At 46.6% G+C, this 27,999-nt stretch overlaps 1 protein-coding gene across 5 annotated transcripts in view; it reads left to right on the top strand.

Moving 5' to 3' along the window:
* Positions 1-330: 330 nt before the first annotated feature.
* The window catches only part of LOC137631814 (uncharacterized), a 167,287-nt gene continuing 139,618 nt past the window's right edge, over positions 331-27,999 (top strand). For 2 of the 5 annotated variants that reach the window (XM_068363806.1, XM_068363811.1), the window contains exon 1: positions 1,401-1,424. In XM_068363806.1, coding sequence (XP_068219907.1) covers positions 1,416-1,424 — 9 coding nt within the window. In that variant the 5' untranslated portion in view covers positions 1,401-1,415. Of the gene's footprint in view, positions 496-906; positions 1,029-1,400; positions 1,425-27,999 lie in introns of those variants that run through there. The other 3 variants (XM_068363807.1, XM_068363810.1, XM_068363809.1) reach the window with 3 other exon arrangements.

Below are 27,999 nucleotides of genomic sequence, written 5' to 3'. Positions count from 1 at the left end.
AGTTAAATAGGAGCCGAACATTCATAAAATCTATGGAATGAAGACTACTTCAAATCAGGGATTTTTGAATGTTTCGCCACATCCTACGACGCTTCTTGTTTATAAAGTTTTTTTTTTTTTTTTTGTAATTAGAAAGCGAAAACTTTGAACATAATATCAGACAATGTCAAATAAATTTTCAAAAAGTAATTGAGTTTCACATATACCTATTATTCTCCATCCATGATAATGTTGTTGATAAACATTTAGGCCTTTAGTGTGTTTGTTTGGCCGCACATCACCTGTCATTTACGTTAGTGTCATATGTCGGTTTTGGATCATATGAGCAATTACGAATTAAAATAATTCAATATAATTTCAATGTATTTTTTAAAACAAATTTATACAATCTTGAACAACTTAATCTTAGATATTATCCTTAGAAACCCCCTTTGTTTACAGTCGCCATTTTATCCTGGCTATCCCGTATGACTTTGTATCGACCTGATTAATCCGGTAAGTAAAATAGAGAAGCCGCCTTCAAAGGTGAACTCTTGCTTTGAACACATTGCTTTGAGAGACGAGCTCAAAGAAAAGCCATCACTCAAAGAAATAACTGAACGCTTGTTCGAATATGTCTAAGTTTAGAAATAATAAAATTCGCCCATTTCACCTACTTCGCCTCCGAAATAATTCCCCCCCAAAATTTGAAAACAAATCTCTTCGTATTAAATTACCGTCTAGTTCTTAGCAATTCTCTTTTGAGTATTTTAAAGATGCTTATTATATCAATGTAATTCAGTGGATTTTGCACCGAATCACGTCGTTTTATGTGAAATTACATGAAATCTTTTCATGAAAGGGGCGGGGCTTAAGCGCATCACTTCCACTTCGGACGCCTCCTCAGGTAGCGTTTCAGACGCATCTCGGTGCTGACATGAAATATTTATGTATACTTATATTTCTGAGACGTTTCATGTATGAAATGTCACGGGTTGAATGCTAAATGCTAGTCAGGGTCATCATTCCATATCATAGAACCAGAATTAGTTAGGAAATATGGTTTGTAGAGAGAATTTAAATAGAATTTCACGTGTCATTTCCCCCTGAAGTCTAAAAAGCTCCTCCCACAATTTGGAATTTATTGCAATTTATATCATTTGAATCTTTTTCGAAATAAAACCATCATAAATACATTGTTTATAAGCCTATAGAATAAATTTATTTCCAATAAATCCCCCGTTTATTTGAGGTTCACTCGTAAATAAAATCTACTTCGTTTTGTAAATTATGGATAAATATTTATTTGGAATGTAACTACAATATCGATGATTATTTTTAAAATGCCAAACCTATAAAATATTTTTGATCTAATATAGTGATAATAGATCGTTGGTTCTATCTTATACAATAGATCGTATCGTAGTTGCTGGAAAATGGCCATAGTAAGACATGACAATTATAATAGCGTACCTTATTTCACATTTGCTATGAATGATTTGTTTATATTTTCATATATAAACTTATTATTTATTTATTTCTTTATTTATACCCGAAATCATAGATACTGCAATGTCTGTTGGATAGGTACCCAAAGTTAGGTTAGGTAGGACCTAAGACCCAGGTTAGGTTAGGTAAGAATACACAATGGACCCAACACATACAAACTATATATATATATATATATATATTTGTATATTTTTTTTTTTGGGGGGGGGCCCTCAGGCCATGTCGTCCTAATGGAAGGGTTCCTATAGGTAGCCTTCTAAGGGAGATTTGCTACAGTGATACTCCCAGCGAATTAAACCCAAGTTCCCCAGGATTCTAACTCTTGGCGTGAGTATCCAATAAAGGATATCACATAATATCAGGGTACGTACTCTAGATACGACACATAGCAATCTTGCCCCCGAATAGATTTTAAATCTTTGATGTAAGGAGGAAGAGCGGCAAAAGAAGGGGGTGCTGTTCTAGGTACCCGGTGGACCTCCTTCCCTACTAGTACTGCAACGCCATTCCTTTTCTTGTAGTCCTCTAAGCGTGTTGTGCTCCCTGTTAATCCGGTGTTTTGTTACAAGTTTTGGAATTTTTATCATGCAATCTCCAGCATCTTCATCTTCTGGAAAGTTGAGTATTAATTCTTTACTGTGTATAATTTTAGTCTCCCTTTTCACAGTTAAATTCCAATAATTCAAGTGTGTTTGGGCGAGTGTTGCCGGGAACCGTAGGCAGCCATTTTACGACTGTAGCTCGTTACAATTGCATTCTCTTTAGTCAGTAGGGCGACATCTCCCGGTATTTAGCAATCATGTTAGCTATTTAGGCAAATTATACAAGTATTGATTTTGCATACATGAGTATTATTCCTCTTCCTATTATGTGGCTTTACTCATCGTATGCGGCGGGAAGCCCGGTGGTACCAACTACCTTGGCAGGGGCTCCTACCAGAGCTAGGCTACTCTTGCTCATATATACGTTAGTAAAGTAATTCCCCATGTTTACCTGCACCCTATCGTTCCTTCTCGAGAGAGTTTACATTCTCTAGAATCTATAGCCTAGATAAGTTACGATATTAAACCCTTCCTCCCTCCCCGAGTGTCGCCGCTGTTATAAGCGGCAACCACTGTCTCTCTTCATCGCCGTCGAGTAGAACAAAGTTCTTTCAGCCTCCGGCTTTGATTTACGTAGTGACTAACTCAGGGTGCCCTTGTCTTGCACTATAAGACTCTCTATCCTTCCCCTTCTGTCCTTTAGTGACGTCATAGCCGTCACAAACTTCTTTCACCGGTATTCAGACAGTCATCCCGGCTTGCTAGGGTGACTGCGTTACCAGCTGGCACCCTGCCGGTAGCAGTTTGTTCAGCCATTTCTGCCACCTTCCCCCTTACTCCCTTCCTTCACAGGAAGTGGATAATATTGGGGGGAAGATTGAGACGGCTCCTGACAGTTGCCGGTGGAAACCTAACATAATTTGGGAAGTCCTCAGCTTTCCCTTGAGCTACCATCCACATTCATTGCTGCTGACGTCATAGCCAGCGACTGGCCTTTTGTGGATGGGTGGAAGTCTGAATCTGATAGATTCTTTCCTCTTCCATGGGAACTTTCATTCTGGCAAGGAGACAGTAGGCGGTCTGATAGTCCTCCTACACTTTTAACTGTTATGTTTATTCATAATAATAGGAAACTCTCCTTCCCTAACGCTTTTTCTCTCTCTATCAGTTAGTACCGCCAGGTACTAACTTAACACCAGCAATGCCGCCAGCAAAACTGCTGTGTACAACTATACAGTAGTACACATGTTTTCTAACATACTCTGTGTTTCCTATCTCAGACAATTGTTGGCACCATGATATTATGCTGAGGTTGAATACTCCCTCAACACCCAGATGGTTTTCCTCGATCATCAGGGACATAAAATACCCGACCGGTATTAATATATAATACAGGTGGATAATGTTAGCATAAGACATTTACTAACTCTAACTCTAGTTTCTAGAGTTTTTCTACCTTGTATTCTCCCTATCAGGGCAACTGAATATTAATACTGACGGAGGTCTCAGCAATGGCCTCGGAGAAGAAACACAGATATGTGTTTTTTCTACTTCCTTTCAAGCTTACTATCCTAAGCTACCATAGACAATAGTGATTATTATTGTTAATAAAAATTGTATGCTTTTATATCACTGATATAAAAAAATATCAATACTCATTTGGCCCTTTTTCCTTTACAGGAGGAGCCGATGGAGAAGTGCACAGCGTTGTTCTGCAACCACAAAGGTAAAGACTTTTGTGATCACACGAAGTGCAGGACTCATGCTCTCTGCTGCATTGTGTCGGGAGTCTTGAGGTATTGGGATCCGAAGGGTTCCCCCACTTGCTCAACCCTGCTGGCCAACGGCTTCTGAGAAGCCCCCCTAGTCACCATAGAGACTAGGGATACAGCGAGGGAGACCCTTCGCAAATGGGTAAGAGGGTTCCAGAAGAACTCTCCAGGACCATACTTACCCAATGACTCCCTAAGGTGCCTATTGTTCCCCGAGGCTCTGCCGAGTGCGGTGGTCCCCCAGGAACAGGTCTGGCCCCCCTTCATACAACTGAGGCTCGACTCGGACATCGATAAGGCACTGAAAGGCATGGACATCCACCAAGAGAGGATGTCAGAAGTGTCCACTGACACTGAACGGGACCTACTGCAAGGAGGCCCTGAAGAAAACGTGGAACCTCCACAAGCGGAGGAAGAAGGATCCGTTTCAACGGCAACAGAAGACCCTCAGTTTGCCATGACGGCATACTAAATTATGCCGCCAACATCTTCGGCCCCAATTCCACAACCAGTTGCACAAGTCAACAAAAATGAAGAGATCCTAACATCGATTCAACGAATGATGGAATTGTTCCAAAGGGAACAAGGGACGATGCGGGAATCGCAGATACTGTTGCAAGAGAGGGTGGACCGCCCTGGATCCACCAAGGGCACTGCTAAGAAGCCCCTTAGAGTGTCGGATCTCCCTCACTGCTCCGAAACTAATCCCTGGAGGTATGCGGAGCATATGCCCATGATGAATGGGAAACTTCGTCTCTGAGAAGTTGGGGGCCAGGCTGATTGAAGACCTTGAGTTCTGGCCTAACTTTTCGGCCTACCCAGAGTGCTACGTGAGACTGCGGGATGAAAATGCAGCCCGAGAGGAAACGGTACCCAAAGAGGTCACTGTTTTTTAACATGACAAAGCGCAAGCCATCCTCCTGAAAGCCTTCAAAGGAGCCGGGTACACCAACTCCAAAGTCTCAGCACTGAGCAAGAAACATCCCACCTTTCTTGCCCCTTCCTCCATCTCTTTCCCCTTTTTGGAGAAAGCACTAGACTTTGCCGTTAAGGCAGTCGACGAGGGCAATCCCTGCCCAACCCTAGAGGATTGCAACCTTCCAAAGTTGCCAGACCATCTTCTGAGGAAGGAACAGGAGTCGAAAGAGAGACTTGCGGCTTCCCTTTCTCATCAGAACTGTCTGGAAATGAGTGCAGGTCAACATAATGCCACAGAAATGTTCATCTTCCTGGGTAAGTCTCTCATGGGTACCCTTGTGAAAGACTTATATGCTTTCCTCAGAATGAGGAGAGCCTGCAGAGAGTTTGTTTTGGCCTCAGCGACCATAAGACACGAATCAAGGAAGCTGATTACCTCGAGCATCTGGAGTAAAGACCTTTTCCCACAGGAACTGGTCCAAGAGATCATAGCCAGAGAACAGGAACCTCTTCCAAAAGTGGGGCATGAACTCGAAGAGGAAATCTTCCTCAGACGGAGGTCCCCAGCCTAAGAATAAAAAGACAAGGAGACCACATAGACCTGCACAACTCCCTGCCGTGACCATGACCACGATGCCTCAGACCACCTTCCAGATGGTCCCTCAACAACTGGTAGCACAGTCGCCAGTTTTGAACCCTAACTTTGAGAGGCAGTCGACTTCCTTTCGCCCCAGTCAGAAAGGAAAAGGTCCTAAGAGAAGTTTTCCTGGAAGTAACTTCTCTCGTGGCCAAGGAGGACGTGGTCGAGGAAACAAATCCGCAGGACCCCCCAAGCAATGAGGGGTTCCAGGTAGGGGGCAGACTGCATCACTTTCGGGATCGCTGGACCTTCAATCCCTGGGCCCACAGCCTAATCACAAATGGACTCGGGTGGAAATGGAGCAGTACTCCACCCCGTTTTCCAGAATTCTTCCAACATTCCACCCCCTTGTTGGAAGAATATACCTCAGAACTCTTGAACAAGAAGGTAATAAGAAAAGCGAAGCCCATCAAGTTCCAGGGAAAGCTGATTTGTGTTCCCAAGAAAGACTCGGACAAACTCAGAGTCATTCTAGACTTGTCTCCTCTCAACAAGTTCATCGAGAACAATAAGTTCTGGATGCTTACTTTGCAACACATAAGGACCCCTCTGCCAGAAGGGGCGTACACGGTCTCAATAGACCTAGAAGATGCTTACTGGCATCTTCCAGTGAGTCGCCTTTTCTCCTCCTACCTAGGATTCAAACTACAGAAGAAGTTTGTCTTCAGAGCAATGCCCTTTGGACTGAACACAGCCCCAAGGATATTCACCAAGCTAGCAGAAACAATCGTCCAGCAGCTACTCTCCGAAGGAGTTCAAGTGGTAGCATATCTAGACAATTTGTTGGTATGGGCAGCATCCAAGACTACTTGTCTGCAAGCAGCCAACAAGGTGATCCAGTTCCTGGAACACCTGGGCTTCAAGATCAATCGCAAGAAGTCTCGTCCCTCTCCAGCTCAACAGTTCCAATGGCTAGGAATCCAATGGGACTTAAAGTCGCACCACCTCTACATTCTACCCAAGAAGAGGAGACAGATACTGTAGTGCGATCTGTCAGGAGACTAATCCGTCACAAGAGGATTTCAAGACGCCAACAGGAAAGAGTATTGGGCTCTCCAGTTTGCAGCAGTGACAGAGCCTGTACTAAAATCACGTTTGAAAGATGCGTCAGGAGTCTGGAGGAAATACGCATCAAATGCTCGAAGAGATCAATTTAGGTTGACCCCGACCTTGTTGCGCACGCAGTTAAGGCCGTGGTCAACAGCCAAGAGCAGGGCACGGACAATTTACCTGCAACCAACACAACCATCAGTGGGGATGTATGTTTGATGACGGCCATGCCTCATAACTTCCTTGTTTTTAACATTATCGCTAAGAATACAGCAGTCTAAAAGGGGTCGCACATATCATTTGCTCCCCATTAGGTAAGGACATGGCTTGTAGGTTAAGTTAGGTTGGAAAGTTTAGGTTAGGTGTTCTTGGGCGAGAGGTCTTGCCTGGCCCATAATGTTTTCACTACACAATCTACTCAAACAGCCACATGCGAACATCCTCCACAAAGCTGTAGCTTTGCTACGACTTCCCGCCTTAAGACTATCCAGCACCTCCTCACTCAGGGAGGATTTTCGTAACAGGTTGCAAAGAGGGTGTCTGGATACCTGTGAAGGTCTTCAGCTTCTGTCTACCAGTCCAAGTGGACTGTCTCTTGTGGTTGGTGTCGTTGAAGGGTATCTCTTCCCTCGATACCACTATCCCAACAATAGCGGAGTTCCTTGTTTACCTTCGAGAGGAAATCTCCTCTCGGTTTTGGCAATCAGTTATGCATGTTGCATAAGATTTTTTATAATCCTAACCATCCTTTACATTCAGATCTTCCCAGACAGTACCACTCTGTTCATAATACTAGGCAAAAGGCTCAGTACTACACAGTAGTCTAGAAGTTTTATTCCAGCTATGACCAAGTTGTGGAGTGATCTTCCTAATCGGATAATTGAATCGGTAGAACTTCAAAAGTTCAAACTTGCAGCAAATGTTTTTATGTTGAACAGGAAGACATAAGTCTCTTTTTATAGTTTCTATGTGAAAGATCTGTTTTTCAATATTTAACTTAGCCGGTGATTATAATAGCTGCAACTCTGTTGCTCGACAGAAAACTCTAAGGTAAAATTCGCCAGCGATCGCTACACAGGTTGCGGGTGTGCCCAGCAGCGCCATCTGTCGTCCAGATACCCAGTACTCAATGTAAACAAAGAACTCAATTTTCTCTCTGTCGTGCTACCGACAAGACGTGCTTATTCGCTGTTGCTAAACTGGATTTGTTTTCACAACTAGTTTTGAGCTTTCGCTGTGCAGGCTTTCTCTTCGCAATTCCTTGAACTCTTTTTGATTACGGATTCTTTGTTGATGACTTTTTGATAGTTTTTGAATTCCCCTTTGACCAATTCAAAATGGCTGACCCTTCACAAGTCCCAAAATTTAGGAAGTGCAATGCTAGGGACTGTTCAAGGCGTCTTCCGAAGGCCTCTATCGACCCTCACACTGTTTGTTCCAATTGTCGGGATAAAACCTGTCAATTGGAAGATCGATGTGAGGAGTGCGTTGGGCTTTCGGAATTCGATTTTATCGAATTCCAAAAGTATACACGTAGGCTAGAGAGATATAGAGTTAGGAGAAGTTCCTCTCGTTCTATTGACATTTCCTCTCCTCATGCCCCACAACCTATTCCTTCCCCTGTAGTGGTTGCTCCTAATCCCCCTTCTGGCACTCAGGAACCTTCGATGGCTGATATGATGCGTGCCATCCAAGCTCTGGGTGAGAGAGTTGAGTCCCTGGCTAGTGACCGTAATCAGCTCATGGCAGATTTGAAGGAGCTGAAGTGTAAAAGTGCAGTGGGAAGTGTTAAAGTGAGTGATAGTGTTGTGGATAGTGTTGCGCTTGAGGGTTCGTCTGTTCGTGCCTGTCGTCCTCCTAGTCCGGGACCTCTTGCAAGCTCCCAAGTCCAGGGGAGAAGCAATGTCGTACGCCAAATGGGTTCGAGAGGCTTTAATCAGCGAACAGACGTTCCCTCCGTGGTATCGGGCGTATCTAACCAAGATCGCCCCTGCCTAACAAAGACGAGAGAGCCCATTTATACCTCGTCTTCGGAAGGTGTTTCTCGCAAGAAACCATGGACCAAGGTCTCACGACCGTTAAAGCGCAAGTCGGTCCCTTCCGCGCAAGTCCAACGGCCCAGCTGTAGCCAATGGGTCAGTTCGGACTCGCTGCAGTCATCCGATGACTGCTCACCTCCTAAGAGAGGCAAAGCGGTACCGCTTCAGACAGTTACACCGTCTGTCGCCGCACCTGCTCCTGTAGACCCTAAGTGGTCTTTACTGCAAGACATGCAGTCTCAACTAACGTCGCTTATGCAGGACTTTCGTGCGGAGAAGGTTGCTGCCGCACCAGCTAGTGCAGCTCCTTGCCTACAACCACCCACACGCTCGGTTGTGCGTCCTGGGGACGCTGAGGTAACCTTCTCACGCACTCCAGTTGAGAGAGTTCCGCCACCCATGCGTTCCAGTGTGATCTGCCAGCCGCATGTTGACGTTCAGCGACGCACGGAGGTATCCGTTGACGTTCGTGAGGTTCAACAACCGTCAGAGTTGTTTTGTTTTGACGCGGTGCGTCAACCTCCGCAACCCAGTGTGGTTGCCACTGCTCACCCACATCAGTCTAGACAGTCTGGAGTAGACGCTGTGCGTCCCCGCGCTGCTATGGTTGTTGCCAGCTCACAGACTGGGCAACAGTTCCATGACGTTGCGTCCGGCTCAGTCACGCATGCACCCGTGCGACTGGACTCAGCTAACCAGCCGTTACCCACTACGTTGCCGCTTCCTCCTCAATACTCGGATGAGGGACTTTCTGATGATGATGGTGCTGCACACGTAGATGAACCGCATTCAGAACTGGACGAGCCTAAGTCTACGCAACCCTCTTTGGACTTTAGGAAAGTTTTGGCCCTGTTCAAAGAGATGTTTCCGGACCAGTTTGTGTCTGTGGCTCCGCGCTCTCCTCCGTCAGAGTTTGTGTTAGGCATGCCGTCAACCACTCCTGCCTTTACTAGACTCGTCCTCGCACGCTCGTCCAAGAGAGCTTTACGAGTGATAGGAGAATGGCTGCAGTTCAAAAAGAGTTTAGGGAAGACAGCCTTTATGTTTCCCCCTGCTAGACTCTCTTCTAGATCGAGCGTCTGGTATGCCACGGGAGAAGTTCTCGGCTTGGGAGTTCCTGCCTCTGCCCAGGGCGACTTCTCAAGTCTTGTAGACTCTCCCCGCCGCCTAGCCATGAGACGCTCAAAGATATGTTGGTCATCTTCGGACCTGGACCACCTTTTGAAAGGTATATTTAGAGCCTTTGAGGTTTTTAACTTTTTAGACTGGTGTCTAGGAGCTCTAAGCAGAAAGATCTCTCCGACAGAGAAGGAGACTTCCTTGCTCATCATGTCCTGCATGGACAAGGCCGTACGTGATGGGTCTAATGAGCTTGGTGCTTCTTTTGTGTCCGGAGTCCTTAAGAAGCGTGAGAACCTATGCTCATTCCTTTCAGCTGGAGTAACACCATGCCAGAGATCCGAACTTCTGTTTGCTCCTCTTTCCAAGTGCCTTTTTCCAGAGGACCTGATTAAGGAGATTGCCGCTTCTTTGATACAGAAGGATACTCACGATCTTGTTGCGTCCTCTGCTCGCAAAGCCACCCCTTTGCCTACCTTGTCAGCTAGACCAAGGATGGACACTCCAGCGTCCCGTTTTATTCCGCCCTTTCGTGGCAGAGCCTCCAGCAGAGGAGGTGCTCTTGCCGAAGGGAGACGTGGAAAGAAGAAAGGAACCAAGTCCTTTAAGGGCAGAGTCTGACTGCCAGCTTCTTCAGACAGCAGTGGGAGCCAGACTCAAGAACTTCTGGCAGACCTGGGAAAAGAGAGGCGCAGATGCACAATCTGTGAAGTTGCTCAGAGAGGGGTACAAGATCCCGTTTGTACGAAAACCCCCTCTAGCAACGTCTCCCATCGATCTCTCTCCCAGGTACAGAGAGGAAGACAAGAGACGAGCATTGAAACAGGAAGTGTCTCTCTTACTAGAGAAGGGAGCGGTAGTCAAAGTCCTGGACCATCAAACCCCGGGATTCTACAACCGTCTCTTCTTGGTGTCAAAGAAGACAGGAGGGTGGAGGCCGGTGCTAGACGTCAGTGCGCTGAATGTCTTTGTCACAAAGCAGACGTTCTCAATGGAGACCACAAAGTCGGTTCTAGCAGCGGTCAGAAGGGAAGACTGGATGGTCTCGTTAGACCTAAGGGACGCCTACTTCCACGTCCCCATCCACCCGGACTCCCAACCTTTTCTGAGATTCGTTTTCGAAAAGGTTGTCTACCAGTTTCAAGCCCTGTGCTTTGGCCTAAGCACAGCTCCTCTTGTGTTTACGAGGCTGATGAGGAATGTAGCCAAATTCCTTCATTTAGCGGACATCCGAGCCTCCCTCTATTTGGACGACTGGCTTCTCAGAGCTTCTTCCAGTCGTCGCTGTCTGAAGGATCTAAAGTGGACTCTAGATCTGACCAAGGAATTGGGTCTCCTTGTCAATATGGAAAAGTCACAAGTGGTCCCATCCCAAACTATTGTATATTTAGGGATGGAAATTCACAGTCTAGCTTTTCGGGCTTTTCCGTCGGCCCCCAGAACAAGCCAAGCCCAGTTATGCATCCAGAACATGCTGAAGAAGGAACGATGTTCAGTCAGGAAGTGGATGAGTCTGATAGGGACGCTATCATCCCTGGAACAGTTCGTGTCATTAGGAAGACTACACCTCCGTCCTCTTCAATATCACCTAGCATTTCACTGGAAAAAGGACAAGACGCTAGAAGCGGTCTTGATCCCCATTTCCGAGAAGATGAAGTCTTGCCTGACATGGTGGAAGGACAGTATCAGCCTCAGAGAGGGTCTGCCCCTGGCTGTTCAGACTCCCAACCACGTTCTCTTCTCGGACGCATCGGACGTAGGCTGGGGCGCGACATTAGACGGTCGGGAATGTTCGGGAATATGGAACTCGAGTCAAAGGACAATGCATATCAACTGCAAGGAGCTACTGGCAGTACATCTGGCCTTGAAAAGCTTCAAGTCTCTCCTTCAAGGCAAAGTGGTGGAGGTGAACTCGGACAACACCACGGCTTTGGCGTACATCTCCAAGCAAGGAGGGACCCACTCACTGACGTTGTACGAGATCGCAAGGGACCTCCTCACCTGGTCAAAAGGTCTAAACATTTCGCTAGTAACGAGGTTCATCCAAGGCAACTTGAATGTCATGGCAGATTGTCTCAGTCGGAAGGGACAAATCATTCCAACAGAATGGACCCTCCACAAGGATGTATGCAAGAGACTTTGGGCCACCTGGGGCTAGCCAACCATAGATCTCTTCGCAACCTCGATGACCAAGAGGCTCCCAATATATTGCTCACCAATCCCGGACCCAGCAGCAGTTCATATAGATGCCTTTCTCCTAGATTGGTCACATCTAGACCTATATGCATTCCCTCCGTTCAAGATTGTCAACAAGGTACTGCAGAAGTTCGCCTCTCACGAAGGGACAAGGTTGACGCTAGTTGCTCCCCTCTGGCCCGCGAGAGAATGGTTCACCGAGGTACTTCGATGGCTAGTAGACGTTCCCAGAACTCTTCCTCTAAGGGTGGACCTTCTACGTCAGCCACACGTAAAGAAGGTACACCAAGGCCTCAACGCTCTTCGTCTGACTGCCTTCAGACTATCGAAAGACTCTCGAGAGCTAGAGGCTTTTCGAAGGAGGCAGCCAGAGCGATTGCTAGAGCAAGGAGAACATCCACCCTTAGAGTCTACCAATCGAAGTGGGAAGTCTTCCGAAACTGGTGCAAGTCAGTATCTGTATCCTCGACCAGTACCTCTGTAACTCAAATAGCTGACTTCCTTTTATACCTGAGGAAAGAACGATCTCTTTCAGCTCCCACTATCAAGGGTTACAGAAGCATGTTGGCATCAGTCTTCCGTCACAGAGGCTTAGATCTTTCCAACAATAAAGATCTACAGGACCTCCTTAAGTCTTTTGAGACCACGAAGGAGCGTCGTTTGGTTACACCTGGTTGGAATTTAGACGTGGTACTAAGATTCCTCATGTCAGACAGGTTCGAGCCGCTACAATCAGCCTCCCTAAAAGATCTCACCTTAAAGACTCTTTTCCTGGTATGCTTAGCCACAGCTAAAAGAGTCAGTGAGATTCATGCCTTCAGCAAGAACATCGGATTTTCATCTGAAACGGCTACATGTTCTCTACAACTTGGTTTTCTAGCCAAAAACGAGCTGCCTTCTCGACCTTGGCCGAAATCGTTCGATATTCCAAGCTTATCGAATATGGTTGGAAATGAACTAGAAAGAGTCTTATGCCCTGTGAGAGCTCTTAAGTTCTATTTAAAACGAACTAAACCTTTACGAGGCCTGTCTGAAGCTTTATGGTGTTCAGTTAAGAAACCATCTTTGCCTATGTCAAAGAATGCTTTATCCTATTTTATCAGACTGTTAATACGAGAAGCTCATTCCCATCTGAGTGAGGAAGACCAAGCTTTGCTGAAGGTAAGGACACACGAAGTTAGAGCTGTCGCAACTTCCGTGGCCTTTAAACAAAATAGATCTCTGCGAAGTATAATGGACGCAACCTATTGGAGAAGCAAGTCAGTGTTCGCGTCTTTTTATCTTAAGGATGTCCAGTCTCTTTACGAGGACTGCTACACTCTGGGACCATTCGTAGCAGCGAGTGCAGTAGTGGGTGAGGGCTCAACCACTACAATTCCCTAATTCCATAACCTTTTTAATCTTTCTCTTGAAATGTTTTTATTGTTGTTTTTGGGTTGTCCGGAAGGCTAAGAAGCCTTTCGCATCCTGGTTGATTTGGCGGGTGGTCAAAGTCATTTCTTGAGAAGCGCCTAGATTAGGGGTTTTGATGAGGTCCTGTTTTATGGGTTGCAACCCTTGATACTTCAGATCCTAGGGGTCGATCAGCATCCTAAGAGGATCGCGAGGCTCCGTAAGGAAGACGTACTTAAAAAGGCAGAGTAATTGTTCAAGTCGACTTCCTTACCAGGTACCTATTTATTTTTTTTTTGTTATATTGATAAATTCTAAAATGAAATAAAAATTCTTAGCTCATAATAATGTAAACATATTTTGCTGGTCTCTACCCACCCCCCTGGGTGTGAATCAGCTATTATAATCACCGGCTAAGTTAAATATTGAAAAATGTTATTTTGATAATAAAATAAATTTTTGAATATACTTACCCGGTGATTATAAATTAAAGGACCCTCCCTTCCTCCCCAATAGAGACGCAGTGGAACGAGGAGAAAATTGAGTTCTTTGTCTACATTGAGTACTGGGTATCTGGATGACAGATGGCGCTGTTGGGCACACCCGCAACCTGTGTAGCGATCGCTGGCGAATTTTACCTTAGAGTTTTCTGTCGAGCAACAGAGTTGCAGCTATTATAATCACCGGGTAAGTATATTCAAAAATTTATTTTATTATCAAAATAACATTTTAATGTTTTTATTCTTCTTAAAATACTTTATTTTAATAGGTAATTACTTTTCATATAGTTTATTTATTTCCTTATTTCCTTTCCTCATGGTGCTATTTTCCCTGTTGGAGCCCTTGGGCTTAAAGCATCCTGCTTTTCCAACTAGGGTTGTAGCTTTGCTAGTAATAATGATGATAATAATAACATACTACTGCTCAGCCTTGAGCCTCGCCTTTAAACTGAAAGGAGTCGATATTTCGGTGCTACTATAGTGTGATTCCTACCACCAGGATTGTACTATAGTGTGATTCCTACCCTTTTTTGGGGGTATGAGGTGATTCCTACCAAAGGAGGATAGATAAAACATACTTCTTGACATTATTTTAATCTATTCTATTCTATAAAACATTCTGAAAATCCATAAAATGCTCTATTGGTTAGGTTAGGTGAAATGGTCATTTTGTTTACACTGTTTGCTTGATTAGTTGGTTTGGTATTGCTTAATTGAGGTGTTACTCTTGTAATAACACCTTGGAAGTGGAATATTACATTATTTGGTTGTTTGCTTAGTAGGAATCACCTTATAGTAGATTTGAATCCTCATATTGAGGTAAGAACAGAAAGTGAGGGTAGGAATACAGTCGGAAGTTAGACCCCCTCCATGGAACATGGTTTGCATCCTTCAGTCACTGAAGGGTGCTCCCTATGAACTCAGGATGCCTGAAAACCTTAAATCAATCAATCAATCCCTATGAACTATTACGCCAGGCAACAAATTGGCACCTCACTTTGAAGACGGTGTTCCTACTTCTCATGCCCTCGGTCAAGAGAGTAGCGAACTTCGTGTCCTTTCCTATGACATCGCCCATTCAAGGGGATGGGGGGAGGTAATTCTCAGCTTCTTCCCTGAGTTTATTAATAAGACTCCAAATCCAGGAGTAGCGGATCCTAGATTTGGGTCCTTCTGGATTGGAAGGCTTCGTTCTGTAATTGATGATCCAGATCAAATGTTAGTGTGTTCAGTAAGGAGTTTGAGGTATTACCTCAAAAAAACTTTTGCAGCCTACCCCCGAGTATTGCCATTCTCCGTCAGTATGGGGAAGGTGAAAAGGCTGATATTCTGTGACCAATACCACTTTAAAAATATAATGCACTTATGATTATTACAACAGTAAATATAGTACTTACCTTACTATTCTTGTCAGGAACATATTGGGTTCTCTTGATGGCGTGCAACCACTTGGCTTTTCTTCATCAGCATTTGGAAAGGAAAACACTCTCATTTTTAGTCCAGTTTGGTAATTTCCTTTGTAGTTTGATACACAGCACATAAAAGGTATTAGCCTGGATTCCAAAACCGTAATATTTTCTGGAATAGCAGTAGAAAACTGTGAAGAAATAGAGGGTGACCCCTTTACTCAACAGTCTATAGTAGCAGTGTGAAAGCATTACTTGTGTCACGTGGGTTCTTTCCTACCCTCCCCCACTAACCTGGCCTTCTTTCAAGATGGCCTTGGTTTTGGTAGCCTATTGGAATTGTCCCTGCCACGCGATCTGCTGGAATGGAGTTTGAGATCCGCTGAAGTTCGATAGTTTTCTTTTAGAGTCTGCAACCTCACAATCCTTGTGAGCTAAGGATGGGGGTTTTCGGGGAGCCTATAGGTCTACCTACTGAGTCATCAGTGGCCATTGCCTGGCCCTTCCTGGTCCTAACTTGGGTGGAGAGAGGGGCCTTGGGTGCTGATCTTATGTACAGTATATATGGTCAGTCTCTAAAGCATTGTGACTGTCCCTTGCCTCTGCCATTCATGATCTACCTTTTAAGCTCAATGGTATGTATTTGCAAAGGGGGCAAATCACAAATTTTCAATATTTAACTTAGCCGGTGATTATATAGCTGCAACTCTGTTGCTCGACAGACAACTCTACGGAAAAACTCGCCAGCGATCGCTACACAGGTTGCGGGTGTGCCCAACAGCGCCATCTGTCGACCAGATACCCAGTTCTCAATGTAAACAAAGACTCAATTTTCAATATTAAACTTACCCGATAATCATGTAGCTGTCAACTCCGTTGCCCGACAGAATTCTACGGGAGGGATACGCCAGCTATCACTATACTAGAAGGGGGGGGTGTACTCACCAGCGCCACCTGTGGCCAGGTACTGCAGTACTTCTTGTTGACACCACCTCAATTTTTTCCTCTGTCGTGCTTCCGGCAAGACGTTCTGGGATACGCTTATAATTTTTGGAGTATTGTTCACGGCTTTTGGTGAAGTATTTCTCTAAGATTTCGGCTTTCGCTATACTGGAAACTTCTCTATTAGCTTAGATTGCTTTTATTTGGTTTTGATTAATGGTTAACGATCTTTTTGCTTGATTTGGAATCCCCCTTGACTAGCTCTTTGATTCAAGATGTCTGACCTTTCACAAGCCCCACCCCATAGACGATGTAGGTCTTGTAATAGGCGTATTCCGAAGGCCTCGGTTGATCCTCACACCGCTTGTTCTGACTGTAGGGAAAGACCCTGTCAGTTGGAAGATCGATGTGAGGAATGCGCCGGACTTTCGGAACTTGAATTTGTTCGATTCCTTAAATATTCAACCAAGTTAGAGAGAGAGAGAGTTAGGAGCCTCAGCAATGGGAGCAGGAGTCTTTTGCCTTACTTCCTCCGCTTCCTCTTGCGGTTAAACCAGCGAGGCAACAACCTCTTGAGGTACGACAACCTCTTCCATCCATGAGCCAGCCACCTCAGCACTCGCTGCAGCGACCTCAACCCTCCTCAAGGCGAGAGCCTCAACTCCTTAGGCTAGCACCTCAGGAACCTCAACTCGCGAGACAGGAACTGCGTTCTGCGCAGCCGCTACCTCAACTCTCGCAGCTCACACCTCAGGAACCTCAACTCGTTCCTCAGGAACCTGCTACTGCGCATCCGCAACCCTTACAGCAAGCGCAACTCTTGAGACAAGAAACTCATGCTAGGAGTCAGCCACCTCAACCCATGCGCCTACCTTCCTCTACTCTTCTTGACCAGTCTTTGCAGCCTGAACCTCAGGTTTTAACTCAGCAACAGAGACTTGAGGATGAAACCACAAGTGTTTATGCACCCGCTTGTTCAGATTCTGCTGTTCAGCATACCGCTGTTACATTACCTCTCACTTCACTACACTCTGGTGATGAGGTTTCTGAGGAGGAAGCTGCGCACCTGGATCCCTCATCAGACGTGGAAGAACCCAAGTCTTCTCCTCTACCCATTGACTTTCGTAAGGTCCTGGCTCTTTTCAGAGAGGTATACCCGGACCATTTTGTTTCTGCTACCCCCCGCTCTCCTCCATCTGAGTTTTCGCTGGGCATGCAACCTGTTAAGTCAACCTATACTAAGCTCGTCTTTGCTAGGTCCTCTAAGAGAGCTTTAAGAATATTAGGGGAGTGGTTGCAGTCCAAACAGCAACTAGGGAAGACTTCCTTTATGTTCCCACCTACTAAGCTCACTTCTAAGGGCGGGCGTATGGTATGCCACAGGAGAGGAACCAGGCTTGGGAGTCCCTGCCTCTGCCCAGGCTGACTTCTCAAGTTTGGTCGACTCTCCTCGTAGATCAGCAATGAGGCGCTCTAAGGTTTGCTGGACCTTTTCCGATTTAGACCACTTCTTAAAGGGTGTATTTCGTGCCTTTGAGATTTTCAATTTTCTAGACTGGTGCCTGGGGGCCTTGAGCAAGAAGACCTCCCCTGCGGACAAGGACTCAGCCATGCTTTTAATGTCCTGCATGGATAAAGCAATTCGGGATGGGTCTGGCGAGCTTGCATCAATGTTTGTTTCAGGAGTTCTTAAGAAAAGGGAGCAACTTTGCACCTTTCTTTCTTCCAGCATCACACCTTGTCAAAGGTCTCAACTCCTTTTTGCTCCGCTTTCTAAGTTCTTGTTCCCCGAAGAGCTTATCAAGGATTTGTCTGCGGCCATGATTCAGAAGGACACTCATGATCTTGTGGCCTCTTCAGCTCGTAAGGCTAAGGTTGCTCCCTCAGTTCCCAGGACTTACCGCACCCCAGTGGCTGATACTCCTGCTACAAGGTTTATTCCGCCCTTTCGTGGCAGAGCCCCCAGCCGAGGAAGCTCCCGTCCAGACTCTTCCAGGAGCAGGTCTAGGAAAGGTCCCAAGACTTCAAAAGGCAAACACTGACTCTCCTCCTCTCCAGACAGCAGTAGGAGCCAGACTCAAGACCTTCTGGCAAGCTTGGGAAAGAAGAGGTGCAGACGCCCAGTCTGTCAGGTGGCTCAGGGAGGGTTACAGGATACCATTCTGCCGCAAACCCCCTCTTACCACTTCTCCCATCAACCTCTCTCCCAACTACAAGGAAAAGGACAAGAGGCTAGCGTTACACCAGGAGGTGTCGCTCCTGTTACAGAAGAAGGCAGTGGTTATAGTCCGGGACCATCAATCCCCGGGCTTCTACAACCGTCTCTTTCTGGTGGCCAAGAAGACAGGAGGTTGGAGACCGGTGCTGGACGTCAGCGCGCTCAATGCTTATGTCACCAAGCAGACGTTCACTATGGAGACGACGAAGTCGGTCCTAGCAGCGGTCAGGCAGGAGGACTGGATGGTCTCGTTGGATCTGAAAGACGCTTACTTTCACGTTCCTATTCATCCAGACTCCCAACCTTTCCTGAGATTCGTTTTTGGAAAGGTTGTGTACCAATTCCAAGCCCTGTGTTTTGGCCTAAGCACAGCTCCTATGGTGTTTACGCATCTGATGAGGAATATTGCAAAATTCCTCCACTTATCGGACATCAGAGCCTCCCTTTATTTAGACGACTGGCTGTTGAGAGCCTCCACGAGTCGTCGCTGTCTGGAGAGTCTCAACTGGACTTTGGACTTGATCAAGGAACTGGGTCTGTTAGTCAACTTAGAAAAGTCCCAGCTCATTCCCTCCCAATCCATAGTTTACCTGGGAATGGAGATTCGGAGTCAGGATTTTCGGGCTTTTCCATCGGCCCCAAGGATAAGCCAAGCCCTAGATTGCATCCTGAGCATGCTGAAGAGGAACAGTTGCTCGGTGAGACAGTGGATGAGTCTCACAGGGACCCTGTCATCGTTAGCCCTGTTCGTCGAGTTAGGGAGACTCCACCTCCGCCCTCTCCAATTCCATCTAGCAGCTCATTGGGACAAGGATTTGACGCTCGAAGCAGTCTCTATCCCTGTCACCAAAGAGATGAAGACCACTCTCTTGTGGTGGAAGACCAACCTCCTTCTCAAGGAGGGCCTATCGTTAGCGATTCAGACCCCCAATCTTCATCTCTTCTCGGATGCATCAGACTCGGGCTGGGGCGCGACCTTGAACGGACAGGAATGCTCGGGAACGTGGAACAGGGAACAGGAAACGCTCCACATCAACTGCAAGGAGCTACTGGCAGTTCATATGGCCCTAATGAACTTCAAGTCCCTCCTGCTAGGCAAGGTGGTGGAGGTGAACTCCGACAACACCACAGCCTTGGCTTACATCTCCAAGCAGGGAGGGACCCATTCGAGGAACCTGTACGAGATAGCAAGGGACCTCCTCATTTGGTCAAGAAGTCTAAACCTCACTCTAGTAACGAGGTTCATTCAGGGCAACATGAACGTCTCAGCAGATCGCCTAAGCAGAAAAGATCAAGTCATCCCCACGGAATGGACCCTTCACAAGAGCGTGTGCAACAGACTTTGGACCTTGTGGGGTCAGCCTACGATAGATCTGTTTGCCACCTCCATGACCAAGAGGCTTCCTTTGTACTGTTCCCCAGTTCCAGACCCAGCAGCAGTTCATGTGGATGCTTTTCTGCTGAATTGGTCCCATCTCGACCTTTACGCATTCCCACCGTTCAAGATCATCAACAGAGTCATTCAGAAGTTCGTCTCGCACGAAGGGACACGGCTGACGCTGGTTGCTCCCCTTTGGCCTGCAAGAGAATGGTTCACAGAGGTACTACAATGGCTGGTCGACGTCCCCAGGACTCTCCCTCTAAGAGTGGACCTTCTACGTCAACCTCACGTAGACAAGGTGCACCCAAACCTCCACGCTCTTCGTCTGACTGCCTTCAGACTGTCGAAAGATTCGCTAGAGCTAGAGGCTTTTCGAAGGAGGCAGCCAGTGCGATTGCCAGAGCAAGGAGGGTATCCACTCGTAGAGTCTACCAATCCAAGTGGGAAGTCTTCCGAAGCTGGTGTAGAGCCAATGCAGTTTCTTCTACCAATACCTCTGTAACCCAAATAGCTGACTTCCTATTACATCTAAGGAATGAGAGATCCCTTTCGGCTCCTACGATTAAAGGGTACAGAAGTATGTTGGCTTCAGTTCTCCGCCACAGAGGTTTGGACCTTTCTTCCAACAAGGACCTTCAAGACATCCTTAAGTCTTTTGAGACTTCTAAAGAACGTCGTTTACCCACTCCAGGCTGGAATCTAGACGTAGTCTTAAGGTTCCTTATGTCTCCTAGGTTCGAACCTCTCCAGTCAGCTTCCTTCAAGGACCTTACCCTCAAGACTCTTTTCCTCGTCTGCCTTGCAACAGCTAAAAGAGTCAGTGAGGTTCATGCCTTCAGCAAGAACATTGGGTTCACATCCGAATCTGCAACATGTTCTTTACAGCTCGGATTTTTAGCTAAGAATGAACTTCCTTCACGTCCTTGGCCTAGATCGTTTGAAATTCCTAGCCTTTCCAACATGGTGGGTAACGAGCTAGAAAGAGTTCTTTGCCCTGTCAGAGCTCTGAAATATTATCTTAATAGGTCAAAACCTATACGAGGACAGTCAGAAGCCTTATGGTGTGCAATCAAGAAACCTTCGATGCCCATGTCCAAAAACGGAGTTTCGTATTATATAAGGCTTCTGATTAGAGAAGCCCATTCTCACATGAAGGATGTAGACCTTGCTTTGCTGAAGGTAAGGACCCACGAAGTGAGAGCCGTAGCCACTTCGATGGCCTTTAATAAGAACCGTTCTCTGCAGAGCATTATGGATGCAACTTATTGGAGGAGCAAGTCAGTGTTTGCATCATTTTATCTTAAAGATGTCCAGTCTCTTTACGAGAACTGCTACACCCTGGGACCATTCGTAGCAGCGAGTGCAGTAGTAGGTGAGGGCTCAGCCACTACATTCCCTTAATCCCATAACCTTTTTTAACCTTTCTCTTGAATGCTTTTATTGTTGTTTTTTGGGTTGTTACGGTAGGCTAAGAAGCCTTCCGCATCCTTTTTTGATTTGGCGGGTGGTCAATTCATTCTTGAGAAGCGCCTGGGTTAGAGGTTGTGTAGAGGTCCTTTAGTATGGGTTGCAGCCCTGTATACTTTAGCACCTTAGAGTTGATTCAGCCTCCTAAGAGGAACGCTGCGCTCAGTAAGGAAGACGAACTTAATAAAGGCAGAGTAACGGTTCAAGTCGACTTCCTTACCAGGTACTTATTATTTCATTGTTATTCTGAAATAACTGATTATATGAAATACGGGATACTTAGCTATCCTTTAGTCATGTACACTGGTTTTCACCCACCCCCCTGGGTGTGAATCAGCTACATGATTATCGGGTAAGTTTAATATTGAAAAATGTTATTTTCATTAGTAAAATAAATTTTTGAATATACTTACCCGATAATCATGATTTAATTGACCCACCCTTCCTCCCCATAGAGAACCAGTGGACCGAGGAAAAATTGAGGTGGTGTCAACAAGAAGTACTGCAGTACCTGGCCACAGGTGGCGCTGGTGAGTACACCCCCCTTCTAGTATAGTGATAGCTGGCGTATCCCTCCCGTAGAATTCTGTCGGGCAACGGAGTTGACAGCTACATGATTATCGGGTAAGTATATTCAAAAATTTATTTTACTAATGAAAATAACATTTTTCTCTCTGTCGCCGTGTCGGCAAGACGTACTTTACTCGCTGTTGCTAAACTGGAGTTTTTCACATCTAATTGGTGAAGTACTATATTCTAGTTTTGAGCTTTCACTGTGCAGGGTTTTTCTTCACACAAATCCTTGAACTCTTTTTGATAACGGATTCTTTGTTGATGACTTTTTGATTGTTTTTTGGAATTTCCCTTGACCAATTCAAAATGGCTGACCCTTCACAAGTCCCCAAATTTAGGAAATGCAATGCTAGGGACTGTTCTAGGCGTCTTCCGAAGACTTCTATCGACCCTCACACTGTTTGTTCCAATTGTCGGGATAAAACCTGTCAATTGGAAGATCGGTGTGAGGAGTGCGTTGGCCTTTCGGAATTCGATTTTATCGAATTTCAAAAGTACACACATAGGCTAGAGAGAGATAGAGTTAGGAGAAGTTCTTCTCGTTCTATTGATATATCCTCTCCTCATGCCCCACAACCTATTCCTTCCCCTGTAGTGGTTGCTCCTAACCCCCCTCCTGGCACTCAGGAACCATCGATGGCTGATATGATGCGTGCCATCCAGGCTCTGGGTGAGAGAGTTGAGTCCCTTGCTAGTGACCGTAATCAGCTCATGGCGGATGTGAAGGAGCTTAAGTGCCAAAGTGCAGTGGGAAGTGCTAAAGTGCCAAGTGATAGTGTTGTGGACAGTGTTGCGCTTGAGGGTTCGTCTGTTCGTGCCTGTCGTCCTCCTAGTCCGGGACCTCTTGCAAGCTCCCAAGTCCAGGGGAGAAGCAATGTCGTACGACGCATGGGTTCGAGAGGCTTTGATCAGCGAACAGACGTTCCCTCCGTGGTATCGGGCGTATCTACCCAAGATCGCTCCTACCTAACTAAGACGAGAGAGCCCATTTATACCTCGTCTTCTGAAGGTGTTTCTCGCAAGAAACTTTGGACCAAGGTCTCGCGACCGTTAAAACGTAAATCGGTCCCTTCAGCACAAGTCCAACGGCCCGGTTGTAGCCACTGGGTCAGTTCGGACTCGTTGCCGTCATCCGATGACTGCTCACCGCCTAAGAGAGGCAAAGCGGTACCGCTTCAGACAGTAACACCGTCTGTCGCCGCACCTGCTCCCGTAGACCCTAAGTGGTCTCTACTGCAAGACATGCAGTCTAAACTTACGTCTCTGATGCAGGACTTTCGTGCGGAGAAGGTTGCTGCCGTACCAGCTAGTGCAGTACCTAGCCTACAACCCTCCACGCGATCGGTTGTGCGTCCTGTGGACGCTGAGGTAACCTTCTCACGCACACCAGTTGAGAGAGTTCCTCCACCCATGCGTTCCAGTTTGATCTGCCAGCCGCATGTTGACGTTAAGCGACGCACGGAGGTTGCCGTTGACGTTCTGGATGTTCAACAACCGTCAGAGTTGCTTTGTTTTGACGCGGTGCATCAACCTCCGCAACCCAGTGTGGTTTCCACTGCGCACCCACATCAGTCTAGACAGTCTGGAGTAGACGCTGTGCGTCCCCGCGCTACCATGGTTGTTGCCAGCTCACAGACTGGGCAGCAGTTCCATGACGTTGCGTCCGGCTCAGTCACACATGCACCAGTGCGACCGGACTCAGCGAACCAGCCGTTACCCACTCCGTTGCCGTTTCCTCATCAGTTGTCGGATGAGGAACTTTCTGATGATGATGTTGCTGCACATATAGATGAACCACAATCAGAATTGGACGAGCCTAAGTCTACTCAACCCTCTTTGGACTTTAGAAAAGTTTTGGCCATTTTCAAAGAGCTGTTTCCTGACCAGTTTGTTTCTGTGGCTCCTCGTTCTCCGCCTTCAGAGTTTGTTTTAGGCATGCCGTCTACCACTCCTGCCTTTACTAGACTCGTCCTCGCACGCTCGTCCAAGAGAGCTTTGCGGGTGATAGGAGAATGGTTGCAGTCCAAGAAGAGTTTAGGGAAGACAGCCTTTGCTTTTCCCCCTACTAGACTCTCTTCTAGATCGAGCGTCTGGTATGCCACGGGAGAAGTTCTCGGCTTGGGAGTTCCTGCCTCTGCCCAGGGCGACTTCTCAAGTCTTGTAGACTCTCCCCGCCGCCTTGCCATGAGACGCTCAAAGATATGTTGGTCATCTTCGGACCTGGATCACCTTTTGAAAGGAATCTTTAGGGCCTTCGAAGTTTTTAACTTCTTAGACTGGTGTCTAGGAGCCCTAAGCAGGAAGATCTCTTCGACAGATAAAGAGACTTCCTTGCTCATTATGTCCTGCATGGACAAGGCCGTACGTGATGGGTCTAATGAGCTTGCTGCATCTTTTGTGTCCGGAGTCCTAAAAAAGCGAGAAAATCTCTGCTCATTCCTTTCTGCTGGAGTTACACCGTGCCAGAGATCTGAGCTTCTCTTTGCTCCTCTTTCCAAGTGCCTTTTTCCAGAAGTCCTGATTAAGGAAATAGCCGCTTCGTTAGTGCAGAAGGACACTCACGATCTTGTTGCGTCCTCAGCTCGCAAAGCTCCCCCTTTGCCTACCTTGTCAGCTAGACCAAGGATGGACACTCCAGCGTCTCGTTTTATTCCGCCCTTTCGTGGCAGAGCCTCCAGCAGAGGAGGTGCTCGTGCCGAAGGGAAACGAGGGAAGAAGAAAGGATCCAAGTCCTATAAGGGCAGAGTCTGACTGCCCGCATCTTCAGACAGCAGTGGGAGCCAGACTCAAGAACTTCTGGCAGACCTGGGAGAAGAGAGGCGCAGATGCACAATCTGTGAAGTTGCTCAGAGAGGGGTACAAGATCCCTTTTGTACGGAAACCCCCTCTAGCAACGTCTCCCATCGATCTCTCTCCCAGGTACAGAGAGGAAGACAAGAGACGAGCCTTGAAACGGGAAGTGTCTCTTTTACTAGAGAAGGGAGCGGTGGTCAAAGTCTCGGACCTTCAATCTCCGGGATTCTACAACCGCCTCTTCTTGGTTTCAAAGAAGACGGGAGGGTGGAGGCCGGTGCTAGACGTCAGTGCTCTGAATGTCTTTGTCACAAAGCAGACGTTCTCCATGGAGACCACAAAGTCAGTCTTAGCAGCGGTCAGAAGGGAAGACTGGATGGTCTCATTAGATCTAAGGGACGCCTACTTCCACGTCCCCATCCACCCGGACTCCCAACCTTTTCTGAGATTCGTTTTCGAAAAGGTGGTCTACCAGTTTCAGGCCCTGTGCTTTGGCCTAAGCACAGCTCCTCTTGTGTTTACGAGGCTGATGAGGAATGTAGCCAAATTCCTCCATTTATCGGACATCCGAGCCTCCCTTTATTTGGACGACTGGCTTCTCAGAGCCTCTTCCAGTCGTCGCTGTCTGAAGGATCTAAAGTGGACTCTAGATCTGACCAAGGAATTGGGTCTCCTTGTCAATATGGAAAAGTCGCAACTGGTCCCATCCCAAACTATTGTGTATTTAGGGATGGAGATTCACAGTCTAGCTTTTCGGGCTTTTCCGTCGGCCCCCAGAATAAGCCAAGCCCAGTTATGCATCCAGAACATGCTGAAGAAGGAACACTGCTCAGTCAGGCAGTGGATGAGTCTGGTAGGGATGCTATCATCCCTGGAACTTTTTGTGTCATTAGGAAGACTACACCTCCGTCCTCTTCAATACCATCTAGCTTTTCACTGGAAAAAGGACAAGACGCTAGAAGCGGTCTCGATCCCCATTTCCGAAAAGATGAAGTCTTGTCTGACTTGGTGGAAGGACAGTATCAACCTCAGAGAGGGTCTTCCCCTGGCTGTTCAGACTCCCAACCACGTTCTCTTCTCGGACGCATCGGACGTAGGCTGGGGCGCGACATTAGACGGTCGGGAATGTTCAGGACTGTGGAACTCGAGTCAAAGGATCATGCATATCAACTGCAAGGAGCTGCTGGCAGTACATCTGGCCTTGAAAAGCTTCAGGTCTCTCCTTCGAGGCAAAGTGGTGGAAGTGAACTCGGACAACACCACTGCCTTGGCGTACATCTCCAAGCAAGGAGGGACCCACTCACTGACGTTGTACGAGATCGCAAGGGACCTGCTCATCTGGTCAAAAGGTCAAGACATAACACTAGTAACGAGGTTCATCCAAGGCAACTTGAATGTCATGGCAGATTGTCTCAGTCGGAAAGGGCAAGTAATTCCAACAGAATGGACCCTCCACAAGGATGTATGCAAGAGACTTTGGGCCACTTGGGGCCAACCAACCATAGATCTCTTTGCAACCTCGATGACCAAGAGGCTCCCAATATATTGCTCACCAGTCCCAGACCCAGCAGCAATACATATAGATGCCTTTCTCCTAGATTGGTCACATCTAGATCTATACGCATTCCCACCGTTCAAGATTGTCTACAAGGTACTGCAGAAGTTCGCCTCTCACGAAGGGACAAGGTTGACGCTAGTTGCTCCCCTCTGGCCCGCGAGAGAATGGTTCACCGAGGTACTTCGATGGCTAGTAGACGTTCCCAGAAGTCTTCCTCTAAGGGTGGACCTTCTACGTCAGCCACACGTAAAGAAGGTATACCAAAGCCTCCACGCTCTTCGTCTGACTGCCTTCAGATTATCGAAAGACTCTCGAGAGCTAGAGGCTTTTCGAAGGAGGCAGCCAGTGCGATTGCTAGAGCAAGGAGAGCATCCACCCTTAGAGTCTACCAATCGAAGTGGGAAGTCTTCCGAAACTGGTGCAAGTCAGTCTCTGTATCCTCGACCAGTACCTCTGTAGCTCAAATAGCTGACTTTCTCTTATACCTGAGAAAAGGACGATCCCTTTCAGCTCCCACTATCAAGGGTTACAGAAGCATGTTGGCATCGGTCTTCCGGCATAGAGGCTTAGATCTTTCCAACAATAAAGATCTTCAGGACCTCCTTAAGTCTTTTGAGACCACGAAGGAGCGTCGTTTGGTTACACCTGGTTGGAATTTAGACGTGGTACTAAGATTCCTCATGTCAGACAGGTTTGAGCCGCTACAATCAGCCTCCCTGAAAGATCTCACTTTAAAGACACTTTTCCTGGTTTGCTTAGCCACAGCTAAAAGAGTCAGTGAGATTCATGCCTTCAGCAAGAACATCGGATTTTCGTCAGAAAAAGCTACATGTTCGCTACAACTTGGTTTTCTAGCCAAAAATGAGCTGCCTTCTCGACCTTGGCCGAGATCGTTCGATATTCCCAGCTTATCGAATATGGTAGGCAATGAACTAGAAAGAGTCTTATGCCCTGTGAGAGCTCTTAAGTTCTATTTAAAGCGAACTAAACCTTTACGAGGCCAATCTGAAGCTTTATGGTGTTCAGTTAAGAAACCATCTTTGCCTATGTCAAAGAATGCTTTATCCTACTTTATCAGACTGTTAATACGAGAAGCTCATTCACATCTGAGTGAGGAAGACCAAGCATTGCTTAAGGTGAGGACACACGAAGTTAGAGCTGTCGCAACTTCCGTGGCCTTTAAGCAAAATAGATCTCTGCGAAGTATAATGGACGCAACCTATTGGAGAAGCAAGTCAGTGTTTGCGTCTTTTTATCTAAAGGATGTCCAGTCTCTTTACGAGGACTGCTACACACTGGGACCATTCGTAGCAGCGAGTGCAGTAGTGGGTGAGGGCTCAACCACTACAATTCCCTAATTCCATACCCTTTTAATCTTTCTCTTGAAATGTTTTTATTGTTGTTTTTTTGGGTTGTCCGGAAGGCTAAGAAGCCTTTCGCATCCTGGTTGATTTGGCGGGTGGTCAAAGTCATTTCTTGAGAGCGCCTAGATTAGGGTTTGATGAGGTCCTGTTGTATGGGTTGCAACCCTTGATACTTCAGATCCTAGGGGTCGATCAGCATCCTAAGAGGATCGCGAGGCTCCGTAAGGAAGACGTACTTAAAAGGCAGAGTAATTGTTCAAGTCGACTTCCTTACCAGGTACCTATTTATTTTGTTTTTGTTATTTTGATAACTTCTAAAATGAAATAAAAAACTCTTAGCTCATAAAAGTGTAAACATATATTACTGGTCTCTACCCACCATCCTGGGTGTGAATCAGCTATATAATCACCGGCTAAGTTAAATATTGAAAAATGTTATTTTGATTATAAAATAAATTTTTGAATATACTTACCCGGTGATTATAAATTAAAGGACCCTCCCTTCCTCCCCAATAGAGACGCAGTGGGACGAGGAGAAAATTGAGTCTTTGTTTACATTGAGAACTGGGTATCTGGTCGACAGATGGCGCTGTTGGGCACACCCGCAACCTGTGTAGCGATCGCTGGCGAGTTTTTCCGTA

This window comes from Palaemon carinicauda, chromosome 40 (genome assembly GCF_036898095.1).
Source record: "Palaemon carinicauda isolate YSFRI2023 chromosome 40, ASM3689809v2, whole genome shotgun sequence".
Taxonomy (NCBI): Eukaryota; Metazoa; Arthropoda; class Malacostraca; order Decapoda; family Palaemonidae; genus Palaemon; species Palaemon carinicauda.
The sequence above is the reverse complement of the archived record's forward strand: the minus strand, read 5'-3'. Positions and strand labels throughout refer to the sequence as shown.